This window comes from Hermetia illucens, chromosome 3 (assembly GCF_905115235.1).
Source record: "Hermetia illucens chromosome 3, iHerIll2.2.curated.20191125, whole genome shotgun sequence".
NCBI lineage: Eukaryota > Metazoa > Arthropoda > Insecta > Diptera > Stratiomyidae > Hermetia > Hermetia illucens.
Window position 1 is genome coordinate 5,912,143 of NC_051851.1, and position 25,360 is coordinate 5,937,502.

A 25,360-nucleotide genomic window follows, 5' to 3' on the forward strand; every position below is an offset into this window, starting at 1 on the left:
TGGCGTGTCCAGTCCTTAGAAGATTTTCGCTTCCTTACAAAAAAAGGACAGACTGACAGTAATTGATTTTGATTTGTCAAGCTGCCCAAGCAGCAGATGAGTACAGGACAGCTGAAATATCAAGGCCAGCTCAAGAGGACTGAATTAAAGAAAGGAAGCGTTTAGGATCGTAAGTTTGAATGGGCATTGGAATCTGGCCCAGTCTGCAGAAATATACCATTCTGCATACATGTTTGATATTGCGGAGCGTTCTCGACGGATTCTTTCACTAAGCTACCACCGGCCACCACCACCAGCGGCCTTTTATTTTATAAGTAGATAGGATCGTCCGAGCCTAAATGCTTAGCACTTAGTGCTAGTATTAGGTAAAATCTGGCATCCGCCGAGATTGTGATAACTCGGGGTTTGAAAGAAACTTCCACTGAGTCCTAGGAGAAATAATGTGCCCCTTCAATGATTATAGGACTCCTATTAATTACAGTTTGTCAGTCAAGCCTACAACCGACAAGAAATTTAAGAAGTTCCCTACTGCCAAGCTCTGCAAATTGCCCAGAAAACATATATAGGTCTCATCAACATTCCTCATAGAATCTGCAGATAGTGTCCGCAAATATCTAGCCTTCATAAGTTATAATTTAGCCTGCAATAACCAGGCAGTATTCCCAATATGATCCAAATATCTTGCTGAGATTTAAACAGTCCTGCGAACGTTTAGTTTGGTATTCCAACACCCTTGGAACTTTCCGACGTATGTTCCCAATATGCGCCTTACAGGGTAGGTTTTGATCTGGTCTAATTTTTAAGTATTTGACCTCTGCTTCTGTATAGTGTTTATGACAATCGAACTAGAACTTATTGGTACGTTTACTTACATGTTTTCTAACTGCCCATTAAGAAAGCCAGGGTGTATAATTCCTTTGCTGGCAGTTTCTTTTGGACTGTGCAACGCGGCGCAAACCTTTCAAAGATTCATCAACACCCCCTCCAGCAAAAGCCCGACAAAGCATCTCCTCGCCTACTTCGGTACTTAAGTTTTATCAGCCAGTTGCCTTCGGATATTCAACACGTTTCTGGAAAAGATAACGTGGTCTCTGACGCTTGTTGCAGAGGTTAAGATCCCCGCCACCGACGATTTTCCGGCAATTGTCGAGGCGCAGAACGACGACGAAGTTCTTCAGAGCTTGAGGACCAACTCCAAATACACTTTTAGGGAGTTTCCTATCTTCGGCTGAACATCGATTATATACTGCGAGACCTCAGACAAGGGACGGAGGTCATATATTCCAGCCAATTTCTGAGTGCGTCGCATGCCAGAAATGCAAAACACCAAAGCATATGAGGAAAGAGATAGGAGTGTTCCCACGGTCCACCAAGCGTTTCCACGCAATCCACCTCGACATTATTGGCCCTTTGCAAGACTCGCACGATTTCAGGTATCGCTTGACAATCATAGATAGGTTCATGCGGTGGCCTGAAGCAATGCCTGCATTACTGCACAATCTTGTGCAGAGACCCTCTGTCGAGAATGGATTTCACGCTTTGGTGTGGCGACAATTATAATCACCGACCAGGGAATGTACCCTTTTCTCAGAGTGGGGCAAACTTCTTCGCTTTAAACGCCGCCGAACAACCGCTTATCACCCGCAGTCCAATGGGATGTTCGAAAGGTGGCACAGGAAGGCGAAGGTCGCTATAATCGCCCAAAACAACTCCCCTTGTTCGCAGGTCCTGCCACTCGTTCTTCTTGGCTTCCAAACAGCCAATCGTGAAGAGTTAGCTGCAAGTTCCGCGGAGCGACGCTGTTCTTGACATCAAGCCGGGACTCAACGCTACCGGTCTGTTGCGTCTGCTCTAGGAAACAATGCCAAAATTGAAGCCATGACTTTAACGGCCTTGAAACCCCCCAACGATGTAATACTTCATGGTGACCCCGCGAAGATATGGGAGGAAGAGTGCGTAAAGGTTCGAGCGGGTGCGAATGCCAGATATTACTGCAATCTCCACCCATAAACTAACCTACTAGGCAATACATCTATACGTATGCATCTATTAGAGCTAAGTAGATTTGTGCCACTATCTATCAATCAACCTTTAATTCCAATTAAATGTTCAGTACATTTACACACTCACTGGAGCATAAAATCCAAATTATGATAGATGAAAGCTATATTTCATTAGCGTGTGTTCTGCAACCTGATCATTTGGGACCAGTTCGAAGTTCATTTCGATTCCGAGAACTTAAATCAGCCCAAAATCCTGAGACTGCGAAACATACCATTTGGTTAATTAATCTTATTATTTAGAGTAGAATTGAAAGGAAGCGTAGACACTGAATTCCCAGAAGCATGTATGAAAATTGATCAAAGTGGTAAAATTTTCAAAAAAAAGAACAAAAAATTGGCAACAAAAAACATCCACCAAAATGAAGATGGTTTGTCAAGCTAACCCTCCTGCGGCGGCTCAAGAATTCTGCCCAAGCCCCGGATCATTACGAAACACCCGAAAAATGGAGACCAATTCAAGACAACTCAATTGGAGAAAAGAGGCGCTTAGGACCCTCCAACACAAAAAAAATTTGCATCAGAGAATAACGGAGAAGATTTGGGTGGCAATCGTTTCCCTTTTGGATCTAACTGATATGGCAAGATAATTGCTTGCACTATTGCTTATAGTGGTGATGGTTCCAGCATCCAAATCCACGGCGAGTTTCCTACAAATCGTCGATTGAAATCGCTTACTGACAGAGGTAACATTGGGTGACCGTGGGTCAAGCTAACTGCTGCATGAGATGAAGCAGTTCGGTGGTGACAAAGTCAGTACCGAGCTGCTACAGTCATCGCGGCTGCACGTATTCGCGCATTTCTTCAAAAATACCGCAACATCATTACCGAGCGTAGTCTCTCTGATCCCGTAAAGAATGATGTTCAGCACCACATTAACACTAGTGTCTCACCAAAGCTCTTACTGTACAAGACAATAATCTTGCCAGTCCTCATGCATTCCTCGGAGACTTGAGTTCTTAGCAAGAAAAATTGCGAATTCTTGGTCGCGTTCGAGAGGAAAATCCTCCGAAGAATTGTTGGCCCCCTACATGACGATGGACGATTCCGTAGCCTACATAACGTAACCTACATAATCCGGCTCAATAGGTTACGGTGGGCGGGTCACTTAATCCGTATGGATGAGGATGATCCAGCCCGGAAAGTCTATAAGGGCAATATCTATGGTAGAAAAAGAAGACGAGGCAGACCCTACCTGTGATGGAGCGATGGCGTAGGTAAAGACGCCAGAGAGCTTTTAGGGATATTGAATTGGTGGACCTCGGCGCAAAACCGGGATGTCTGGAGTTCCTTATTAAGGCAGGCCTAGACCGGATACCGGTTGATGCGTCGTTGATGATGAGTTACCCAGCGTAGGAACTGAATACAATTGAATAAAGCAACGTACGGAGCATATAGGTAATGGCTCATATCTACACATGATGTCAAACCTAACCCGTTACACCAGTGAGGGACTACTAAATAGCTGCCAACATTGCTTAGGGCTGTTATGACGGAGTCATAAGGTTGGGAAATATCAAATGTATGTAATTGTGGGGTCCTAAGTCCGCATCAACTTGATGCGGACAGGACCAAATGGGGAGCAATTTACTCCCTCTTGTTTAGTCCACAAACCCCTCGCTTAGGGCTTAGCACCCAAACTTTAAAAAAATGTCAGGCGATGACGGCTTTACGGTTTCTTACCAGGGCTTAGGACCCCACAATTCTCAAAAAAATATTTTCAGCTCTGGCCAAGCTTTGGTCAATAGAATTGGCGGATTTGCGCTCAATATAATTCGTAGTCATGTTGCGAATCGCTTCGGTCACGCTGCACCCAAGGCAGAGATGACGCAGGGTCTGACGATTTCCCTGTGCCCTGGTAAGAAACCGTAAACCCGTCATCGTCTGACATTCTTTAACAAATGTATAGATCTGTCATGATCGGTCTGACTTTCCTCTATTCGAGCATTAACCTATTTGATTTGAAAAGCTCTTTCACTGCACATTTCACTTGGAAGCTCATTTAATTTAGCAAACAATGGTGCAAATGGGGAGGCCCATTGGCTTATTATTTCATTGGTTTCTAAAAAAAAATCAAGCTAGGAGGAAGCGTAGTGAGCCAGAAAGGCACAATAATTAGCATCGTGAAAGGAGCTTCCACGAAAGGATTCTGTACCTTATAATGGGGTTTTTGCTCCGTTTTAGGCAGGTCATCCAGTTACTCCATCGAGCTTCAAATTTCTTGCCGAAATGACGTTAATCGTCACGTTATCTCTTGGTATCGGTAACAGGGGATTTCGCCAAAAAGGAATGCCCTTCTGCAAGTAGCATCTTTACGTAAAGATGAAGAGGAGTTAATTCTAGAAGAGCCCCCATAAATGCCTTTGGACATGCCCTTATTGCTCCACTGATACCAACAAAAGCCAGTTTTTGCAACCCCCTGGCTTTTGTGTTAAGTTCAGTTCTAACTATTCAGAATACCCCCTGTAGTATTCCCCGGGGACTTCCTCATTTTTTCCTCCTGTGAACTATGAAATCACAAAACCGTTGTGACTTCCCAACATGCGTCTGCCAGGTTGGTTTTCGATTCAGTATAATTTTCAAGTATTTGACCTCTGTATAGTGTTCATGACAATAGAATTAGTACTTATTGGTACGTTTACTTGCATACCTTCTAACATCCCGCCCATCCAGAAGGCCAATTGGAAACATCCCATGTGTTGTCAGAAACTACTTTGACGTCCAAAAAAGCGCACGATAAGTCACATTCGTCAGCTGATACATACAAGGTAGCTTCGGTTGACTGTCGTGCCCAATAAGCACGTTGACATGGATGTAAGGAATTACATATTGGATCAATAGTTTCAACGTCTAAGACCTTCTCCATTGTTCTCAGCAAAAGTGTTGTCAGCCAAATTGATTTGAAAGATTGAGAGTGAAAAGTATTTTGCCCGCTTTCGGAATACAGACCATTTTTGTCCGCCTCAATGCGCTTTATCTCAGACGTGATGGAGTCCATTCTTTTATACGCGGCTCCTGTATGGGCGGCATATTTAGAAAATATTGTGAACCGAAGGAGGAAGAGGACGAATCCGTCCTAGATAACTAAGGACTTCCAAAAAACAACTAGGGGGTAACTATATTGGAGATGGCAACAATGGTGGGATGATTCCGGAAAGGGTCAATGAACCTATACACTGATGCCATGCATAGGAAAAGAGGTTGAGCGGAGACAGAGTATTAAGTTAACCGTGATACTGTTCCCTACGACATTCAGTGGTTATTTTCTGTATTTTAATCACCTCGGATTAGATGAGCCTCCTGATTGTCCCGATACGCTGCTACAACGGAGGACCCAAAGCAGATTACGTTGCATTGCCTGAGGTTTATGGACAACCCCATAATCTTATATAGAAGATGCTGAAGAAATACCAAAAACAGAAGCAAGCCCGAAAGTTATTCTCAGAATACACAGGCATGAGGTCGTCCCAATATTTTGCAGGTAAGATTAATAACTAGCGGACCCACTTGGCAAATGAATAAGAAAATAGTCAGTCTGCTTTCGATTCAGCTACGCGCCTAAGTCGCAGTCCATCTGTCTCTTGACTAGTTTTGCCAATTGAGTCGTCACACATTTAGTGTGTGTTGCCGTTTTTCCAGAGCAACCACCTCCCGTGGGTCTTCTTTCTTGCCCTTGTACGCGGCTTCAGGTTTCTTAAAGACAAGAAGAAGAGGACAACGGAAATCACTCTCGCGATAATCATTATGGCCGGTTCTAAGACATTGTGATAGGGAGACGCGAACCGCAAAGCTTCCCATCTCCGTACTTGCACAAGGCGTCAGCAATAATACACCTTCTTGACAGGACATCTCCGTACCATAGATCACAAAAGATTGCTTTGCGCCCATTTGCAGAGATTGCCTGCTAAATATAGGACACCCACTGTTGTTTGCCATTAGCTGCCTTAAAGCCAAAAGTCCTGTTGCAGTCTTGCTCACTGCTGCTTTCACTTGCTCAAAAAAGCTTATTTTCGAGTCAAGCGTCAATCTAAGGTCCAGGGATTCCAATTCGCCCAGCCTCAAAATCCGTAAGAGATATCCCAGCACGTGGAATGAATTGCCTAGTCTACCTAGTATGTTTTTCAATCTTACGGAATTGAAAGCACCCACCCATCAACATTGGCGACTGTGTGCCTCAGGTAGATGAACCGCATCCAGGACTTGCATGACATCATCCACTGTAGATCTCCATGCTCTAAAACCAAACTCTTGGAAATCAGTCCATATCAGCTTGTATCGTTGTAGCGAGTCTACTCATGATAAGCTTTTCGAGTACTGTGTCAAGCATGAAGAGTGGTCGATAGGGAGATAGCACCTCAGGATGGTGGTAATCAGCACAGAACCCGTCACCAGCGGGAAGAACACACAGGCATTGAACGCTGCGAGCGTTATTAGTCGTTTAAACGCTGTGTCAAGCAGCGAACCTTGTAATACTCTTTCTGAATTTCCGCCGTCTCGTCCATCAACACGTAGAAAGCCATGTCAGGGTGCTATCCCGGGCATGGAAGCCCCAGAGCCTGTCGTTATGAAGCTCATAAATGAATTTACGACAGTGTTAGCTGCCGCCACCCCGGAGTGTCCTTCAGACTTCTACCAGTTCCAAGAGAGAGCTCCGTGCTAGTGCACACCAAGAAGTGTCGTCAATCATTTTGGACGCGATTTATTAATGGCGGCTTTCCGCGAAGTCTTCCAGGATTTGCCACCCGTTCACCAGCAATACCAGTGATTCTGATGTGAAGATTACGTCAGGAATGCTTCCTTATTAGCCTGGGCACTGGAATGTTGCCGTGGATCTGGTGTTTCAAACTAAGAGCCTTGTTCTTACCATCATTTCGAGGATTCATTTCCCCGGGAGTCAAGGTGAAGCATGCCCCATTCAAGTGCCCTGACATTCATCCAATCAGGATCGTCCTTCCGTTGCCACGACGTTACCTTTGTAAAACGTTACAACAGAGCCATCTCCTTGCTGCATCCGAGGATCCAGAGCACAATAAATTCCATCGTTAGAGGTTCATAAAGGAGAGAAAAATGTTAGACGATGTAGATATGTCTCAATGTAGACATCGGAATTCAAAACCTAATAGCGAACACCAAGAACTGAAACGAGGCCGTCCTTGACCCATCTCCATGAAGTAACACTCCAAGGTGGCCCTTAGGAATATGGGCGGAAGGGTAGGTAATACTTTCAGTGGGTGTGAATCTCAAATACTACTGCAGCCTCCATTCATAAACTATCCTACTAGACAATATGTATGCTTCTATTAGGGCTAGGTAGGCTTGTGCCACTATCTATCAATCAACCTTTAATTGCAATTAAGTATTCAGTACATTTACACACTCACTGGAGCATAAAATCCAAATTATGATAGATGAAAGCTATATTTCATTAGCCTATGTTCTTCAACCTGATCATTTGGGACCAGTTCGAAGTTCATTTCGATTCCGAGAACTTAAATCAGCCCAAAATCCTGAGAGTGCGGAACATACCATTTGGATAATTAATCTTATTATTTAGAGAAGAATTGAAAGGAAGCGTAGACAGTGAATTCCCAGAAGCATGTACTCGACAGAAATTCAACATCAAAGGCTCGGAGTGGAAGTCATTAGAGATTCCTCCAGATTCGCATGGATCTCGACCTCAACAGTTAATGCTAAAATAGTCTAGACTTAACGTTTCAGATTAATGGCCCTCAACCATTCAGCGCAAATTTACAACCCTCCAGGGCTATTGTGATGCCAGGACCAATGTAAATTCTTTATTGGCTGAAGTGAATCTCATCTTCTATTGTTTGAAGGATAAACAATCTTCGAAAAGAATTTAAAAAGGAAACTAACAAATGCGTCTAAAGTAGAAGATGGAGCAGTGGAAGCGCTACTCGGTGAAAGGATCTCATAATTCTGAATAAACATCCACCCACCTCCGAATTTATTGTCGTCGGATGTGACGATTCTCCATGACAATCAACGTGTCCTTGGGCACTTCCAAAGGCACTTAAATATTTCCTAATGTCGCAGTCCCATGCGACAGCAAATAGTTTCAATTAAGGCCTACAATGTCTTCGATAAAATTTGCTTTTAATGTTCCTTTCCTGCTAAGGATAAATTGCTCCTGTGACAACAAAAAAAAAAAAAAATAAGAAATTACTGTGAGTATTCGCACATTTTTTGCCTGAATCGTCCTAATTTCGACAGGAATTAACCCTAGTCCTCGTCTTCATGCACGGAATGTCCTTTTTGTTGTCTTCGCGTGCGGTGACGATAATTCCCTTGATAATTGTCTTAATTGAATTGAAACAGTTTTTTGAGCGGATTCCTCCGGGGGTGGCCTCGTTATTATTTCTATTGAGTCGTCATTAATATTGTGTCCGGTCTTTCGTATTTAATTGGAATACGTCATGTTCGGGATCCAGGATCCAATCAATTTGTTGTTTCGACCCTAGGCCCAAATAATACTCCCCCTCGGACACCACCTTGTCGTGGTGGGGGCGCCTGCAGTAGTTTACTACTACACTAAGGGTGTCGAAAATATGAATATGGAAACGAAGGATATAAACTCCCAAGTGGTACGAAGTCATAGACTTCGATTCCACCCCCGACCATGAGCAATCATGTCGCGGCCGAGGCGCGGATTCTGGAGGCCTCACCACCCACGTTCATGCCCCTCCATGGATAAATCTGTAGAAGCCATGCTTTCCGACTCAATGGAAAGCTTGAATTTAATGCCTACGGCGAAGTTAGCCAGAAAGGAAAGTAGGGTAACTCTCAATTTGGGGGAAACTGGAAATCCGACTACGGCCGGCCCATCCGTACTACAGCCCAAATTTACCCGCAAACGGAAGAGGAAGACTCGGCAGAAGGGAACTTCGGCCACTAAGGAGGGGGGACTACAGGCTAAATCCTTCCTGTCAGAACCTTCTCATCTGCTGTGGTCAACGCTTTATTGTGCTCCGCACCAGGGCTTGCTTCCACGCGTCTTGCGGGGATTAGATCCGGTGTGCCGGGAGGTGATCAAATCAGCGAGAGAGATCTCAATGAAGCTGGTCCCTTCCATAGGAATACCGATACGAAGGCGGGAAGGAAGAGGACGTATGCGCAAACTGCAGCCTCTATTCTGACTGCTGCCGTGGGAGTTTCCTCCAAGGATGGGAAAAGGTCAAAGAGGGACAATTTACCATCCTCCGGGAATGCCTGTGGTAAAAAATGCTGGAGCCTGGAACGGAGCCACAATTTAACATGGGCTTCTCCATTTGGAGTGCACCGACGAGGCTACCTTAAATTGACTCCAGCAGGCAATCCCGGCCTTGAGTTCCAGCGGTCGGCCCAAGTTCACTATTGTGAACACTGAGCTATGGAGGACAGAACATGTCGGATGTTGGTTACCAATCCTCGAAGGAAGGCAGGCGACATCATCCGCATGCTGGGTGAACAGAACCCGGGCATGGACTTTAGACCCTGAAGGGTAAAGTCCATGAATGCCAGGAAGAACGAATCTACAAACGTGGAGAGTTTCAACTTGCTATTCGAACTGGACCAAAAGAGTCTGAGTGTGCTGAATGTGCCCATATGGAGCTGCACGCGGAAGATAGTGCATACAGAGGCGGAACCCCCGTATGGAGCTCCCACTGGTGAAGGGACAACAGAGAGAATCTTACCTACTAGTAACTTCTCCTACACCTTCCAAGAAACAGGCGGAAACAAGGGAAGCCAGAGACGTGAACGGAACTGACTTGATGCCAGTTCGCGTGATCGAACCTATGCAAACCGAACACCGCAAACCAATCAAGATGCTAAGTGGAAAACAGACGAATGCTCTGCGGGATGATATGAGATTTTTCATGGATCAGGACATGGGAACTGCGGTATCTCTAAATGCGACTTTTCTCAGAGAAAACAAACATGAGGGGATCGAGTCTCTGGCGGTACGGTGTGGAGGAAACCCCGTCACACGCGGACTTCGGCATACGCTTCTAACTGTTTTCCATAAGACAATAGACTAAGTTTATGCCGAAAAACATAAAGATTGGTCAAATCAACCGGCAGCATGCCAAAGCCCCCTCCTCCCTGTTAGCAGCGAGAATGGCAAAGCTGCAAGATTTCCCCAGCATCTTTCTGGTACAAGAGCCGTGGGTTCGATTTAACAGAATTTGTGGCATTGGATCAGTAAAGAGAGTTAGGATCTTCTACGATGAAAGATCCATAAGACCGAGAGCTTGCGGCCTGAGGTCAAGACGGTTAGAGGCAACCATCCTGAGACAGTACTGTTCCCAGGACTTAGCTACGGTCATTATACAATCAAGTGGTCTAGAACTCTGGGGTTGGGGTTATTGGGGCAGTAGCAAATGCAATCCAAGAGGAGAGAAGTTGTGCTGGTCTTATGACTGCAAACATAGGGTATGCCCCTACGTTCGTGGGACCGAAAAGAAGCGAAGTAATTTACCTAACAATCTGTACCTCAAAATTGTTAAAGTTGATTACAAACTGGTGAGTTCTAGGCAAGGTGTCACTGTCAGATCATCGATACCTACAATTCAATCTGAGTATTACGGGCGAACAGTCTTCAGTACAAAGACGGAACCCTAGGAAACGGATTGGACAAAGTTCTATTAACTTCTTGGCAATAATGTACAGTTCTCTAGGCGACTAACGACTTCTTTGGCGCTGGAAGATGAATTGAAAACTCTGAACTGCACAATTTTGGAGTGCTATGAAGAGGCTTGTCCTATTTCCCGAGGTCAAAGCGGTAAAACGGTTCCTTGGTGGAACTGGAGAACTGCAAAAAACCCAGGAAGTCAACCAGGCGGCTTCCGAACCGTGCTTGCAAAAGCAATAAGAACGAAGACTGGTTAAATTTCAGGAACTCACAGCGTGAATATAAGAGGCTCGTTCGGTGTTCGAAATGAAACTCCTTTAGAGCGTACTGTGAGAAACTGGAAGGCGAAGGAGAGACTTCAAGGCTGTGCAGAGTCCTTAAAAGGGATTTTCAGTCCTCAAAAGGGATGAATCGGACAAGTTTGACTCTCTTAGAAAACCCGATGGTACTTTCACGAGCTCCAGACTGGATTCAGCACAGACCCTCCTGGAAGTACATCACCCGGGAGAAAGGGTGAGAGAAGTGGCAAGTGCTGCAAGGAGAACTGGAACACTGCGAAAGCGGTTGTTACCTATGAAAAGTTGAGAGCTGCCATACTGTCTTTTGAACATTTCAAAGCACCTGGCATGGATGGCATCTATTCGGCAATGCTAAAGGAGGGTGTGGAACACTTAGAACAACCTCTAAGAAATATTTTTCGAGGATCTGGGCTACGTGCCTACCTCTTGGCAAATGGTTAAGGTAATCTTCATATCGAAACCTGGGAAAGATGACTATTCTAATCCAAAGAACTTCAGACAGATCAGCTTGACTTCATTCTTGCTGAAAGGTTTGGAGAGACTGGGGGAGCGTCACATTCGTGGAAATGCACTTAGGTCGCACCCACTTAGTGAAAACCAACATGCTTATCAGCGTGAAAATTTCTGTGAGTCTGCTGTTCATTCTTTGGTCACAAAGATAGAGGATGCAACTTTGAGTGGTGAGTACGCGATGGGGGTGTTCGTGGACATTGAAGGAGCTTTTCACGGTGCGCCTTTTAAAAAACTTTGTGATGCCGCAGGTGCGCATGGTGTTGATGGTGCTTTGATTAAGTGGATCCATGCTATGCTAAGAATATCGAATTGGTGGACCTCGGCGCAAAACCGGGATGTCTGGAGTTCCTTATTAAGGCAGGCCTAGAGCGGGTACCAGTTGTTGCGCCGTTGATGATGATGATGCTATGCTAACGCAGAGATTGCTGTGCGCTGAGGTGGGTGTCGATCGGTATTTGATTACAGAAGCAACGAAGGGCTGCCCCCAAGGAGGTGTCCTTTCACCACTTCTGTGGAGTATGCTGATCGACTCACTACTATGCGAACTGCAAAATCTGCCAATATACGTTCAAGTTTATGCTAATGACGTGGCTGTGCATGATATTGATCGGGATCTTGGAATGGTGTGTAGGAATATACAACGTGCCGTTCACTTGATAGACAGTTGGTGCCTCAGACATGGCCTTTCAGTCAATCCAAATAAAACTCGCAATGGTATTCGCGGCAGGATATACAGAAGTCTTCTACACCAATGGCTCAAAAACAGAAGAGGATTCTGGAGCCGGAGTCTACCTCTCGAATAAAAACCAGGAGTGGGCTTTTTTTTGGGACAATATGCAACGATTTTTCAGCCCGACGTTTATGCGATCCTAAGGGCGCCGTATCACAATCTGCAGTGATAGCCAAGCTGCATTGAAGGCATTGAGTAGTTCTTTGATCACCTCGAAAATCGTTCAGGAACGCAGAAACCGTTTCAACTCTATCTCTAGATTCAATACGGTGGAACCGCTCCGGGTACCTGGTCACTGTGGCGTCGAGGGAAATGAAATCTCAGATGCTTTAGCAAAAGAGTGGTCAATCTCCACTATGCCGGGACCGGAACCAGAAACTGGAGTATCAGTAGCGTTGGTTAAGTCTGTTTTCAAAAACTGGGAGCAAGCTTCCCACAATGACAGGTGACAGAGCCTAAGTGTTGGAATGAGCAATAAGTTGCTATGAGCCACCACGAAGAGTAAGAATGATTGCTTCAAACGACTCTGTACTGTAATGAGGCAGATTCTGACCGTTGGGGAGGTGCATACAAGACGGTAATGTCGGCAGTAAAAGGTAAAAGGTCTCCTTTTATTATGTGTCCTAAATTGCTGCGGGAGATAGTTTCGATACTGGACGCATTGATCGTATCCCCAACAAAGCACTGAAACTGGCAATGAGAATGGAACCAAGAATTTTCGCGAAAGAAGGACCTTTCCCCGCGGAGTGCAAATTACGAAAACTTGTATTGATCCTGAAGCTTACTAGGCAAAAAGCCGCGACCATCAGCTCAACAATGGCAAGGACGCTTCCAAATATAGGCGCGCCGAAACACAGCCGATGATTACTTTTATCGGAAGCAAACTGAGCGAATGAGGTCATTAGCTGCATGGCAAACAGCATGGGACAAAGCGAAGAATGGTCGGAGGATATACAGACTCATTCCGACTATAAGGATGTGGACGACACGAAATCATGGCGAGACAAGTTACGACTTGACTCAATTCTTAAGTGGACATGGTGGATAGAGAAAGGACCTCTATAGGTTCGGTTTGGATGAATCGCCATTTTGTCCTACATGTGAAGGTGCAGCAGAAGATGCAGAACACGTTTTCTTCGTCAGCCCAAGATTCGAATGTCCATGGAGGAACCTCGAGGATGAGCAAAGATCCCTGTTAACGGTGGAAAGTCTCGTTAGCTATATGGTGAAACGAATGCACCAACGCCTAAAAGAAGCAGATGCTGAACGAAGGCAACTAGCACCACATAAAGCAGAATTTGTGTGTATGGTTCGGGGTCATCCATGCTCTCATGGGTAGCGCCTTCCCCCAGCTGGGCTCTTTATTGGGAGACATGAGGTTAATAATCTCGTGTAGACCTCTTCTTCCAGGTAAGTCATCAGCTCGCATACATCTCTACCATGCCTGAGGGATGCGGCATCTTCCAATGGATTCTAGGAATTCAATGATCGAACGTATCATTCTCATCAGCCGAATGGATTGCTCCATAACATGGTCCCGGAGATCGTGTGCTGTGGACCCTGGCTACATTCTCAAGGGTGGGGCACCATGTGTGTATCATATATTGAAGTCGGGAAGTCGGGGTGGTGAGGTGTTGTGTACATGGTGTTGGGTTGTGAGACAATCAGTTCGAGGTTCATATTAATTGTAGTTATATATAGTGTCCGGATAGCTGAGTGGTTAGAGCGCAAGGCTGTCGTACGGAAGGTCGCGGTTCAAATCTCGCTGGTGGCAGTGGAATTTGTATCGTGATTTGACGTCGGACACCAGTCGACTCAGCTGTGAATGAGTACCTGGGTCAAATCAGGGTAATAATCTCGGGCGAGCGCAATGCTGACCACATTGCCTCCTAGTGTACCGTTACGGTCTTGAATGAAGTGCTCTAACACACTTCAAGGCCCTGATCCAACATGGATTGTTGCGCCAACGATTATTATTATTATTATATACCTCCGTTTGGAGTTGGAGTTGAAGATGGGGCAGAGAAGCGTGGGGTAAGTGCGTCGTGTTTATTGTTTAGAGGCGGATTAGTTTGAGATTCAGGGTAGTGGTGGAAAGGTGAGACGAATTTTTGGGGGAGGTCTGCAGTGTCGATCTTTAGGTATGAATCTCCTTAGGTGGTAGCCGTTTAGGTTGGTCTGGGGACCCTCGGGATTCGGTTTTCAACCCTACTGTCCTCGAGCTGGAGTCTACCCCTCGCTTTTCTTTGGGACAACATACAACGGTTTTTCAAGCCGAAGTTTATGCGATCCTAAGGGCGGCAAACTGGGTGATTGACGAGCGGTTGAAGGGCAGGCGCATCGCAATCTGCAGTGATAGCCAAGCTGCATTGAGATCGTTGAGTAGTTCTTTGATCACCACGAAAATCGTTCAGGAATGCAGAAACCGCTTCAACTCTACTTCTAGATTCAATACGGTGGAACTACTCTGGATACCTGTTCACTGTGGCGTAAAGGGAAATGAAATCTCGGATGCTTTAGCAAAAGAGGGGTCAATCTCCCCTATGCCGGGACCGGAACCAGAAATTGGAGTATCAGTAACGGAACTGGGAACAAGCTTCTCACAATGACAGGTGGGAGAGCCTAAATGTCGCTCGACACACCAAACTTTTCCTGTCAGAACCGAACATGTGTACCGCAAAGTTTATCCTGTCGAAAATCAGAAGGACTTGCAGGTGCATTGTGGGCATTCTGACAGGCTATAATTAACTAGCTGGGCATATGTTCAGAATAGGAATAACTGGAGATGATTTCCAGATAGACGCATGTCCGTTTGATTGGCCGCCTTTCCACGCCCCAATAGTATCAAGCCTATATGCGTCATTGGCTGTTTTCTGTTTCACCTTCAAGTGAATGGGGGGTAAATTTAGGATAGCTTCATGTGCCGCAGTCGGCGTAGTACTCATTGCTCCAGTAATACTTAGGCAACCAAGTCTCTGAATCTGCGTTAGCAAAGTTCAGTCTTGGCCACCAGACGATGCATGCATACCTCAAAATGGGTTTTACCGCTTCAGCTTTGAGGTTGCCTCAAGGGAGTTAGTCTCTTCGCAAAAGCGTCTCCAAGATGATCGTTTAGCCGATCTTATGCTCTTCTTTAGAGCCTTCTGTGCCTTTTTATAGCGATTCCAGCTAGTGCCTGATTCAACCTTCAGAGCACGGTTGAGGAGCATCCTTGTCGTTCTCCTCCGTTTTGCTAAATCCGAGTTAAACCATGGTGTTTTACCCTTCTTTGGCATCTTGAGTGGACAGCTTTCTTCGAAAGCTTCTCTCATGCTAGTTGTGATCATCTGGGTTGTCTTCTTAATTCCAGCAATCGATTTGATGCGCTTCCCAGGGATCGTGACTCGGGCGCTCAATTCTATTTGATACATCACCCAATCTGTCTTCCTCGGATTCCGAAATAAAGTGGGTGGAGGTGGATTCATGCCCATAACGAAATCAATGCGTCTGTGATCCGAGTGTGATATCGTTTGATATTCTCCACTCTCCGATCAGAGACGCGATGTCAGGAGATGCCACCGTGCTGTCGATGACCTCTCGCCTGACCATGTTGAAGAAAGTGGGTTCACTACTCACATTTAGGATCTGCAAATCGGTTCCTACTAGATACTCCAGTAGTCTCGATTCTCTTGCATTGATGTTTGAACTTCCCCAGCATATGTGGTGAGCGTTGACATCACATCCTGCTATTAACCCCATGCCTCTATTTTTGGCATATTGGATAGCTCTGATGAATGTTCCACTGGGAACGTGTTCTGCGTCGTAGGGAAAATATGCAGAGCACCATAGTATCTCTTCATCTCCCTGTTGACTTTTTATGGTTAGCTTAGCCGATGTGGTGTTGCCATCACATAGGTCGTTAACCAAATTAGCCTGGAAGTCTTTGGAGACTACCATGCAGGTGCAGGGTCGCTCGCTTCCATTGGCATACAATAGGTCAGCATGTTGGAAGTTTAGGTCCCTGGCTACCCCACCAACAACCCACGGTTCTTGTATGAGGTAGGAAATTCCTTGAAAAACATCCGGTAGCCCTAATACCGACCGATCATATGGTTTCCAGATTCGTTTTTGAAAAGACATACACTGTCGTAATCACCGAAAGAGAAGAATGGTGGACAAGTGGCCATGAGTCTTTTCAGATTACAGACCTAATAATCTTCACCGACGGGTCAGTCATGGAGGATGGATCGGGCGCAGGGGTGTTCTCGGAGAATCGGATTATAGAACTGGCCCGACCCCTCGGAAAAATGACGACCATATTCCAGCCGGAGAAATATGCCATTTCATTGGCAGCAGAAGAATGTCTGCTACAAAAATGGAGGGGTCGCACCATTCGAATCTGTTCCGACAGTCGGGCGGCATTATCAGCACTAAATGGCAACGACATATCAAGCCAGTTGGTGTGGAGTTGTCGTCAGGTGCTGCTGAAACTTGGCCGACTGAACGAAACATTCCTTATGTGAGTGCCGGGGCACTATAACATCGCCGGTGATGAGGAGGCTGACAGACTGGCTGGCCAAGGGTCTGCATCCACAATGGTGGAGCCAGAACCAGCTCTTGGAATCCATCCATCTACTGTCAAGTCTACTCTGAAGGGTGAAATTGCAAGGATTCACGCAACCGAGTGGAGAAATTTGGACTCTTGCCGGCAAGCGAAAATCCTTGTGAAAGAGCCTAGGGCCACTAGAGCGGCACTTTTGTTGTCGCTTAAGAAATGGGACATGAAAACCCTAGTTAGGCTTTTGACGGGACACTGCTCCTTAAAATACCATATGGAAAAGATTGATGTAGTGGTTTCGGTTATGTGCAGCCAATGTAAGGAGGAGGAGGAGACGGCCCTGCACTTTTTATGTAGCTGCCCGGCATCCTCAGATCTCAGAGGTAGACACCTTGGCAAGGTTTTCTTCAATGAAGAATCTGCACACTCTCTGCCTCTTGAGAATGTTCTCAGATTCGCTAAAGCCTACGAACACCGTAGGCGGGAAGCCATTGAATAGGCAACTTACGAGGATAGTACAATGGGCCTAACAATGGCGTGAGTGCTCGGAGCTGCGATTCCCCCCAGTTGACTAAACTAACTCAAGATGATATGTGCCCCTCCTGTAATGAGGAAGCGGAATCCACAGAGCATTTCTTATGTAAATGCCCCGCCTATGGACGCATCAGGCATCAGATCTTTGGTGCCGATGTTCTTCAGTAGCGACGGGTAGCATCACATCCACTATCGGAAATCCTGCGATACGTTAAGGAATCCGGAATATTCCGGCGAGTACAATGGCCCAATCCGACCTGAGTGCTTAGAAGCTGTACCTTCTTCCCCACCCGTCCTCGTCTTCGCGCACGGAATGTCCTTTTTGTTGTCTTCGCGTGCGGTGACGATAATTCCCTTGATAATTGTCTTAATTGAATTGAAACAGCTTTTTGAGCGGATTCCTCCGGGGGTGGCCTCGTTATTATTTCTATTGAGTCGTCATTAATATTGTGTCCGGTCTGTCGCATTTAATTGGAATACGTCATGTTCGGATCTCAGGATCCAATCAATTTGTTGTTTCGACCCGAGGTGCAAATAAAGCATGTCTTACCTGCACAAAGTGCTGTACACTCTCAAGCAACATCCCATACATTCTGGCTGGATGATTTTGCGTGTGCCTCCTTCTGATGACCCAATCGATATCTTAAGAGAGCATTTCCTTCTACGTGAGTTGTGCTGGATGCGTGTTCTCCTTCCGGGGATAGTTGGTTTATTATCCTTCTGATGTTACCATGAAAGGACAAGTATTTGTTTCTGCAAGTATAAAAACAAAGGAAAATAGGAGAATGAAGTCAATTAAAAGCTGACGAATGTTATGGGATGGAATATCCTGTCTATTACACGTACTTTGTTGCCACGTTATTAAGAAGGGAAGCGCTAAAAGGAAGTCATGGGTTTTTTTTTATTCGTCCGCCCCCAACTTCACGAAAGGCTTTCATAGGACCATTTGTTAGTGAGCAATGAGATGGATCCTCCTCGGAGGCGATGGAGTTAGACATTATGTACAAAGCAATCGAGCCTGGAGCAAATGGAGTAAAGGAGATTACAAGGATTCAAACGCTTCCAAGCTGAAATCAATATAAATTTTACACGAGCCCAAATTTACATCGCTTCCTCTGCGGCAGAAATGCAAGGATATTCCTGAAGGAGCATTCGTTGACTCCAATACAATTGAGGACGTAAAATCTAAATCCGGTTGAAAAGGATCCGATAAAATAATATTCAAGTCGTTGAACTCGAAATATCTTCCCTTGAGACAAATTCAATTAGTATTGACCGACTTTCCCATTACAAGGGTTTCATCATGCACAACCCCCCAAGGCCGTTGGGATGCCAATGGTACCATAACCCATGACCTACGAACTGACCCCTGTCATCCCCAACTCCCTCCTGCCTTTGCGACTCAATCACCACTCCACACACTCGGGGCTGTCTTTAATTTCTCGTTTATTTCGCAGTGGTCGAATCACAAAAGATGGTAACCACAAAACTAGATACAGATATCGATTTCAGCACCACAACTATACTGACACCAGCTCCTAACTTCCTGGTAAGCTTGGAGAGGATGTGTTTATGGTATCCAGCCCCCGGAGCAGATAAACCACTCGAAAAATCTGCCCTAAAACCTTTTTAGTCCTTTTTTCGGATGTGAAGATTTAATACGAATAGAGACTGAGCATTCAGATCTTATCGGAAGTGTTCAGTTGAATATCAAATAATCGACTTATCACGTTAGATAAGATTAACAATAATTCGATATAAGATAGAAGTGGAATAGTGGATACTTGTTGTGCGACATAAAAACCATTTCGGCAACATATTTCCGGGATCAATGCATATAAATTATGTGGCTTTCACAGCGCGCACCGCACCCCACAAATTTCATCCCTGCCAGCCAGGCCAGACCAGGGTTCTTGTTTGCCTTGCGATAATTTTTTTACAAGCCACATATCGTAACATATGCATGCGTTATAATATCATTTCATTAAAACGGACAGCTCCATGAAAGTATGAAGATTTATCACTGAGCTCCCTTCTGGGGGGGTGGAATGACATGCGTTCTTTCTGAATGAGTCTATTGAAATTCAGATTTTCGTCCTCTTTTTGAGCATTTTTAATATCATCCCACTTATGGAAAAGAATATATTTTTATGGTTTTGCATTTTGTTCGGGAGTGAAAAGATATTTTTGGAAACGGACCTCCGTAGCGCTGGTGGTAGACGAGCAAGGGGATGAGGTTTTCATGGTCATTTTATGGTTGCAAAGTTTGTTTGTCTTATAAAAAATTAGGAGTGCTTTTCTGAGGGTTATGTGATTTGCTTTTGAAGGGATATGTTCCTTGAATTATGCGCATACATAATAAATTGGCATAACACTGACTTTCACTTGAGCTGGAAGGGATTCGGATTTACACACTTCTGCCTCCATATTTGGATAGTCCTATGTCCATGAAAGACAATGTATCTGACCAAGAAAACCACCCTCTAACGTAATCGTTGTATAGATAAATACCCTCAGCTCAAAATTTTTCAGGTTTCCAAATAGTTTCCTGAAGTGTTCCTCGGAGGACTTCCGAGTAGCCCTTCACTGCAGACAACTTTTTATCCACCCCAAAAACGTTATAAATGTCAGCTAGAAACCTACTTATTTCGTCCTTTCGAAATAATATAAAGGGTGCGGCAGCATAACTTCCTTTTTTAAAATGCGCGCCACTCAGTTAGTTGATATCATAGCGGAGCGCTAGTGGTCTCGTTCAAGAGGGGATTCTGTAAAGTTTTGTCCCGACACGGTTCAGTCGCCATCATGCGTTGGAATAGTGAGGAGCGTGCCTTTGCCGTTGAGGTTTACTATTCAAGCGGATGTTCGGTTATTGCAACACAGCGTGTATTTCGGAATCGCAGATCAATTGTTACATGGGTCATTACATTCAGACAAACTGCAAGTGCGACAAAAGGAAGAACTGGAGTCCCTCGGCCCGTTAGATCACCTGAGAACATTGAAGCAGTGAGAGCGTCAATGTTGTTAACAAGAGTCATGACAAACGCCAGAAATCGGTTTACGCAATGTATGGAGAATGGGGGACGTCACCTAACAGATTTGATCTTCAAAACAATGTAAATAAAAACTTTAGACATGTACCTACATTATAAAAAATAAATAAATATTTTCCGATGCATACAATAGTTTTTATTGAGTTTTGGAAAAAGGAAGTTATGCTGCCGCACCCTGTACATACTTTACAAAATCCTAACCTTTAGGTTATGACTTCCAGCTATCAAACAAAGAGTTGGGTTTTTGGTGTATTCGCAAGTTGTCAGCAGTAAACTGCAGGAATATAGCTCTCTGAGAGCCAAGCCTTTCGCCTACGGAAACTTTTAATGCTTGTTGATTACCACTTTCTGTACGAGATGCCCTTACTGTTAACAAAACGCTATGAATCAAAACAAGGAAGTCGAAAAAGACATCCTCCAATCTAGGATCATGTGACAGCCGTGCCCGTTGGATAATTTCCAGTCGAGAGTAACTGACTGAATTCAACCAAAGCCTCACTAATATCTAGTTTCCTCAGTCAATAATTTGGTCTGATTGTGCCACAGGACGTTATGGCACGGCACACTTTCTAACCCCCATACCCCCATACTCGTGGGAGCCAAATAAGTATACCGCGCACCAACTGGTCCATCAGGCGAAGCGCATCTCCGCACTAATAATATGTACATAGGTGACTACAACCAATTAGGGAGAGAAGTCAGACAATATTAACCTTCTTTGCATTAGAAGAAACTAAGATCCTTGATTAGGAGGAACTGGCCAGCAAAAGTAAGTTTGAGGTCAGTATATCAGATATCACGAAGAAGACCAGCCTCAGTGATGCAAATATCCGCACTATTTGAGGGAAGGCCTGGAAGCGTTAGTGGCCCTTAAGAAGACTTTCGATAAACCTAAGCTTTCAACAGCAGCAACGATGAAGAGAGTGAGATTAGCCACTAGGGAATGCTTCCAGGGAACCCAAATCCAGATTTGAGAAGGACTAAATCCTGGGTGGGTCAGGGATGAATGTAAAATCCTGGCCTGGTGATAGCATAGCTTCAAAGGTCTTTCAGCTGACAATGCTGCCAAAAACTTTTTCGGATCACATACTCACTCACTAGGAGCAGGAAATTATTGAAATCGCCAGGCTTATACTGATAACCTACACGACGTAGGGTACGGAGGAATGGCTTAGGATCACGTTCACTAAATTGCCAGGTTAGAGAGAGCAGAACTGTCGAAATATACTGATGGAGATGGAGGGGGTGCGGAGAATCCACAGAGCAAATCCGAAGGTAAAGGCAAACTGCTTAGAATCGGGGTAAATGATTGATCTATGGAGGCAATTAAGTACCATAAATGCCATATCTCTCACATAAATTTGCAGCACTATAAAGCGGCTGCAGCACTTACCAGTCGTCGAATCCATAGCTACAAGAAATGTACATACCACATACAAAGACCAGGGATGTTGGTGGGAAAATTAGTTGCTTAAATTTGCATTGTCGTTTCAAAAGACTTCAAAGTGATCGTGGTTTACAGGTAACAGGCGCATTGATTTCGTAATGAGCATGGATCCACCTCCATCGACTTCATTTCGGATTCAACGTAATATAGATTGAGCGATGCACAGACCAGAACTGAACCTGAGAGGGTTTAAAGCTCAAAGTCATCCGCTACAGCAAGATTCCCAGAAGACAGGTCGCTTGCATCTGGTTGCCGAAGAGCAAAAGTATCTGGATGTAGTCCTGCATCATAGAACTGATAGTTAAGAAGTATATAAAGCCTGGCGGCCTGGTCTGATTATGATTCAAGTCAAATCGTCACAAGACCTCCGTGCGGTGGCCGCTGGAAACCGTCTTCGGACGGGCCAAGAGTACGTAGGGCCGGGCTGGGCATATTCAACTGATGAAGACCTGCTTGTCATGTGTTAGGGGCAAAAAGGTTAAGCCGAAGCAAAAGCCTGGGGATCGTCCTCCCTGCACTGGAGAAGGCGCCAATTGGACCTCAAGCCAAAGTAGAATAGCATACGCCGAGGGCTGTGTGGTCAATGGGGAATTTGGTCTTTGGTTTGCAAACTCTGAATGGCTTGGGCACCTTCAGTTTCAAATAAGACCCTTACCCTGGTGGCCGGGCGAACTACGGTGGGCATTATTCCCGCAATACTCGTAGGATTGAGACACGGACTCAACTATCAAAAAAACAAAAACAAATAAACCGACGAGACAAGAAGAGGTGGTGATGCCAGGCGCATAATTGGAGGACGAGCTGCTGGCATCCAGCTAGGAGGCAGAAGGCATCGAGAGCAATGCAATTGGTGCCAGCCGTAGCACCGCTTTGCTGAAACCAACCACAAAGGACTCCCGGAGCAAGGCGGCAGACAGACAAGTAGTTTCCAGCCTTGAGTCCACTGCCGTCAAGATGGGTGTAGTGAGTAGCAGACATAGTACTCCTAACCCGAAACCCTTGACGTTGGGGCATCCTTCAAAAGTAAAGACTGATAAGAACGTCGGTACCGGAAACCGGCTAAGAAGCGAAGGTCCACTGGTGTCCTGCTCAAGAGCCAGTACCAGAAGGCCATGTATACTCTCAAGAAGATTGCCAAGAATAAGGAAGCGGGTGCTGTCGACGAGCGAGATGAAAAAGACCTCACTACATACCAGGTAATTGTTGGGGAATATAAACGCGAACGTCTGGCAGACGAATAGAAGACCAAGCCCTCTGTTCTCAAATGCAATCGGTCTCATGGCAAGGTGGAACAAAAACACAAGCGGAGCAGAGTGGGAAAACTCTCGAACGCTAAGTAAAAAATAAATAGCAACAGCCAGCCTCAAACTGCGAAACCTTTCAGCGACGTGGCACTGGCGGACGGAGGTGTGAACTAGTGATGGGTCCAGGCTGTCAGAGATGGTGATTTAGTACCTCCTAGACACCAAAAAGGTAGACTATAATGCCACCAACGAGCTGTTGGAGGAGATGAGGATCGACGACTGTCCGACGGGGACTGACGAACCCTCCCCGCGAGCAGATCATGCTAAGGGTAACGCTAATCGGCTAATCTGCTTCTCCTCCTCCTAGAGGAAACTAGAGTAGGTGGGAGCGGAGAGCGTATATATTCCCTCGGCTTACATAGCTCACGAACGATCAGTTCTGCCAAAATAACTGCAACATTTCACGTCAAGATTGGAAAAGAGCTCGGAGCATTCAAGGAATCAATGAAACTAAGATAACCCAGGTGAACCCCGGCCAATATTGGACCATATTGGAGTAGCGCTTGATCAAGAACCGCGGACCTCCTGTAGGCAGATTCCTGGTCAGGAAAGAATCAGTATGAAGGTAATTTATGAGTCCTCTTGAGAACAACCAGGAGTTCGTATCGTTCTTAAATTCTATTTGAAATATGTATGTATTTCAAAGTTTTTATTGGGAGCCTCATCGCTGTCCAAGCATCATTGGAATCCAGGAATTCGAAGGGCAGTCGTGCCTTCGGACTATTTCTGAAAAAAATACTCTGGAATCTCACCGAATTTATTCGCTAGACTGGTGAAGCATTGCAAGAAGAAGGCGCTATCAATTCTTCTCGGTTGCGATGCCAACGCCCGTAATGAGATCTGTGGAAATAGCGATAGCTATTGAAGAGGTGAGTACTTTTCTGCAATTATCCTTAGGAATGCGATAAAAGTATATAATGTAGGTAACAGGCTAAATTTCGTTATCAGCACCAGGCAAGAAGTACTACACATTACCTTAGGGAGTACTCTTATGAATGGGGTAATGCGCTAAGCGGGCTCCGACCCATGAAGAAGTGCGTACAAGCAGTCATGGCATCAATCAAGGATAAACGCTTACCGCTAATCACGAACCCTGATTTGCCCCGAATTATGGTTAGTATTGCTTTGCTACTCACACCCCATAGGTAGATTCCGATGTAATTTCGGAGGTAACCATAGAAGAAGATTGCGGAAAATAAAACTCCAGGGTTAGACGGCGTCCCGAGTAAAAGCTGCTGGAGACAGTCATTCCAAATTGGCTCGGATAAAAGTTCACGATATGCTTCAAAGAAAGGATTTTCCCGGAAAAGTGAAAGCAACAGAAGCTAGTGCTAATTCCGAAGCTAAATAAGCCTGGACAATCCATCTTCTTATGCCTATCAAGCGGCGCCGATAAGCTTGTACCGATCATAGAAACGGAGGGTGGCCTCTTGGACACGCATTTCGGATTTTGAAGGGCGAGATCTACTGTCAATGCGATCAGTACAGTGACGAAAATCGCGGAAGCAGCAATGGAGGTCAATTTGAACGATGGACCTAAGGCATAGCGGATAACCTGTGGGATACTACAAAGATCGGTTCTCGGTTCTCTGCAAGAGGTCACCCTTCTCAAAGGTGAATCCACAGAAACTCTTCAGCTCTAACCAGAATAGTATTGGAAGTCATCCATTGAATAGTACCCATACTAAGAACCATGATAATCCAGTCTGATCTGTGATGTAGCTATTTGATCAAAGCTTTGAGCAGAGGGGCGCCTCAGGGTGGCGTTATCTCTCCAGTACTCTAGCTGATAGCGATGGCCGGAATTCTATGTATATGAGAAAGGAGCGTATGCCCATAGCTTGGTAATACACAAGAAGTCCTCCAATGCAAAATATTTGCGTTTGATACGGGATCGTTAGTTAAATTGGACACTAAACATAGAACTGAGAGTTACGAAGTCTATAAAGCCTTCTATGATGCAATAGAACCTTCGTAAAGAAAGGGAGTCCTTGATCGATCCCATCCTTTTGTACGGTTCTCTGTGGTGGCACCCGCTGAACGAGAAAAACCAAGCTTAATGACATTAAAAAAACCGCGTATACAGGTCTCAATAGGCTCGACAGTTCTGCCCAGTAGATGCTATCAACTTGCATACTTCCTCCCCTGGACCTCCGCATTATATACGATGCCAAGTGCTAATTATATCCTAGACAAGTACTCCCAATGTATTACGCCATACCTTAACCAAGCTTCAAGGGGAATTTAACTGTGGGCT

At 45.2% G+C, this 25,360-nt stretch overlaps 1 protein-coding gene across 1 annotated transcript in view; it reads right to left on the bottom strand.

Annotated features, from left to right (window-relative positions):
- LOC119653055 (soluble guanylate cyclase 89Db-like) overlaps positions 1-25,360 on the bottom strand; it is a 144,926-nt gene that overhangs the window by 43,412 nt on the left and 76,154 nt on the right. The window contains exon 2 of the mRNA XM_038057534.1: positions 17,853-18,055. Within this exon, the coding sequence (XP_037913462.1) occupies positions 17,853-17,894 (42 nt within the window). The 5' untranslated portion in view covers positions 17,895-18,055. The remainder of the gene's footprint in view (positions 1-17,852; positions 18,056-25,360) is intronic.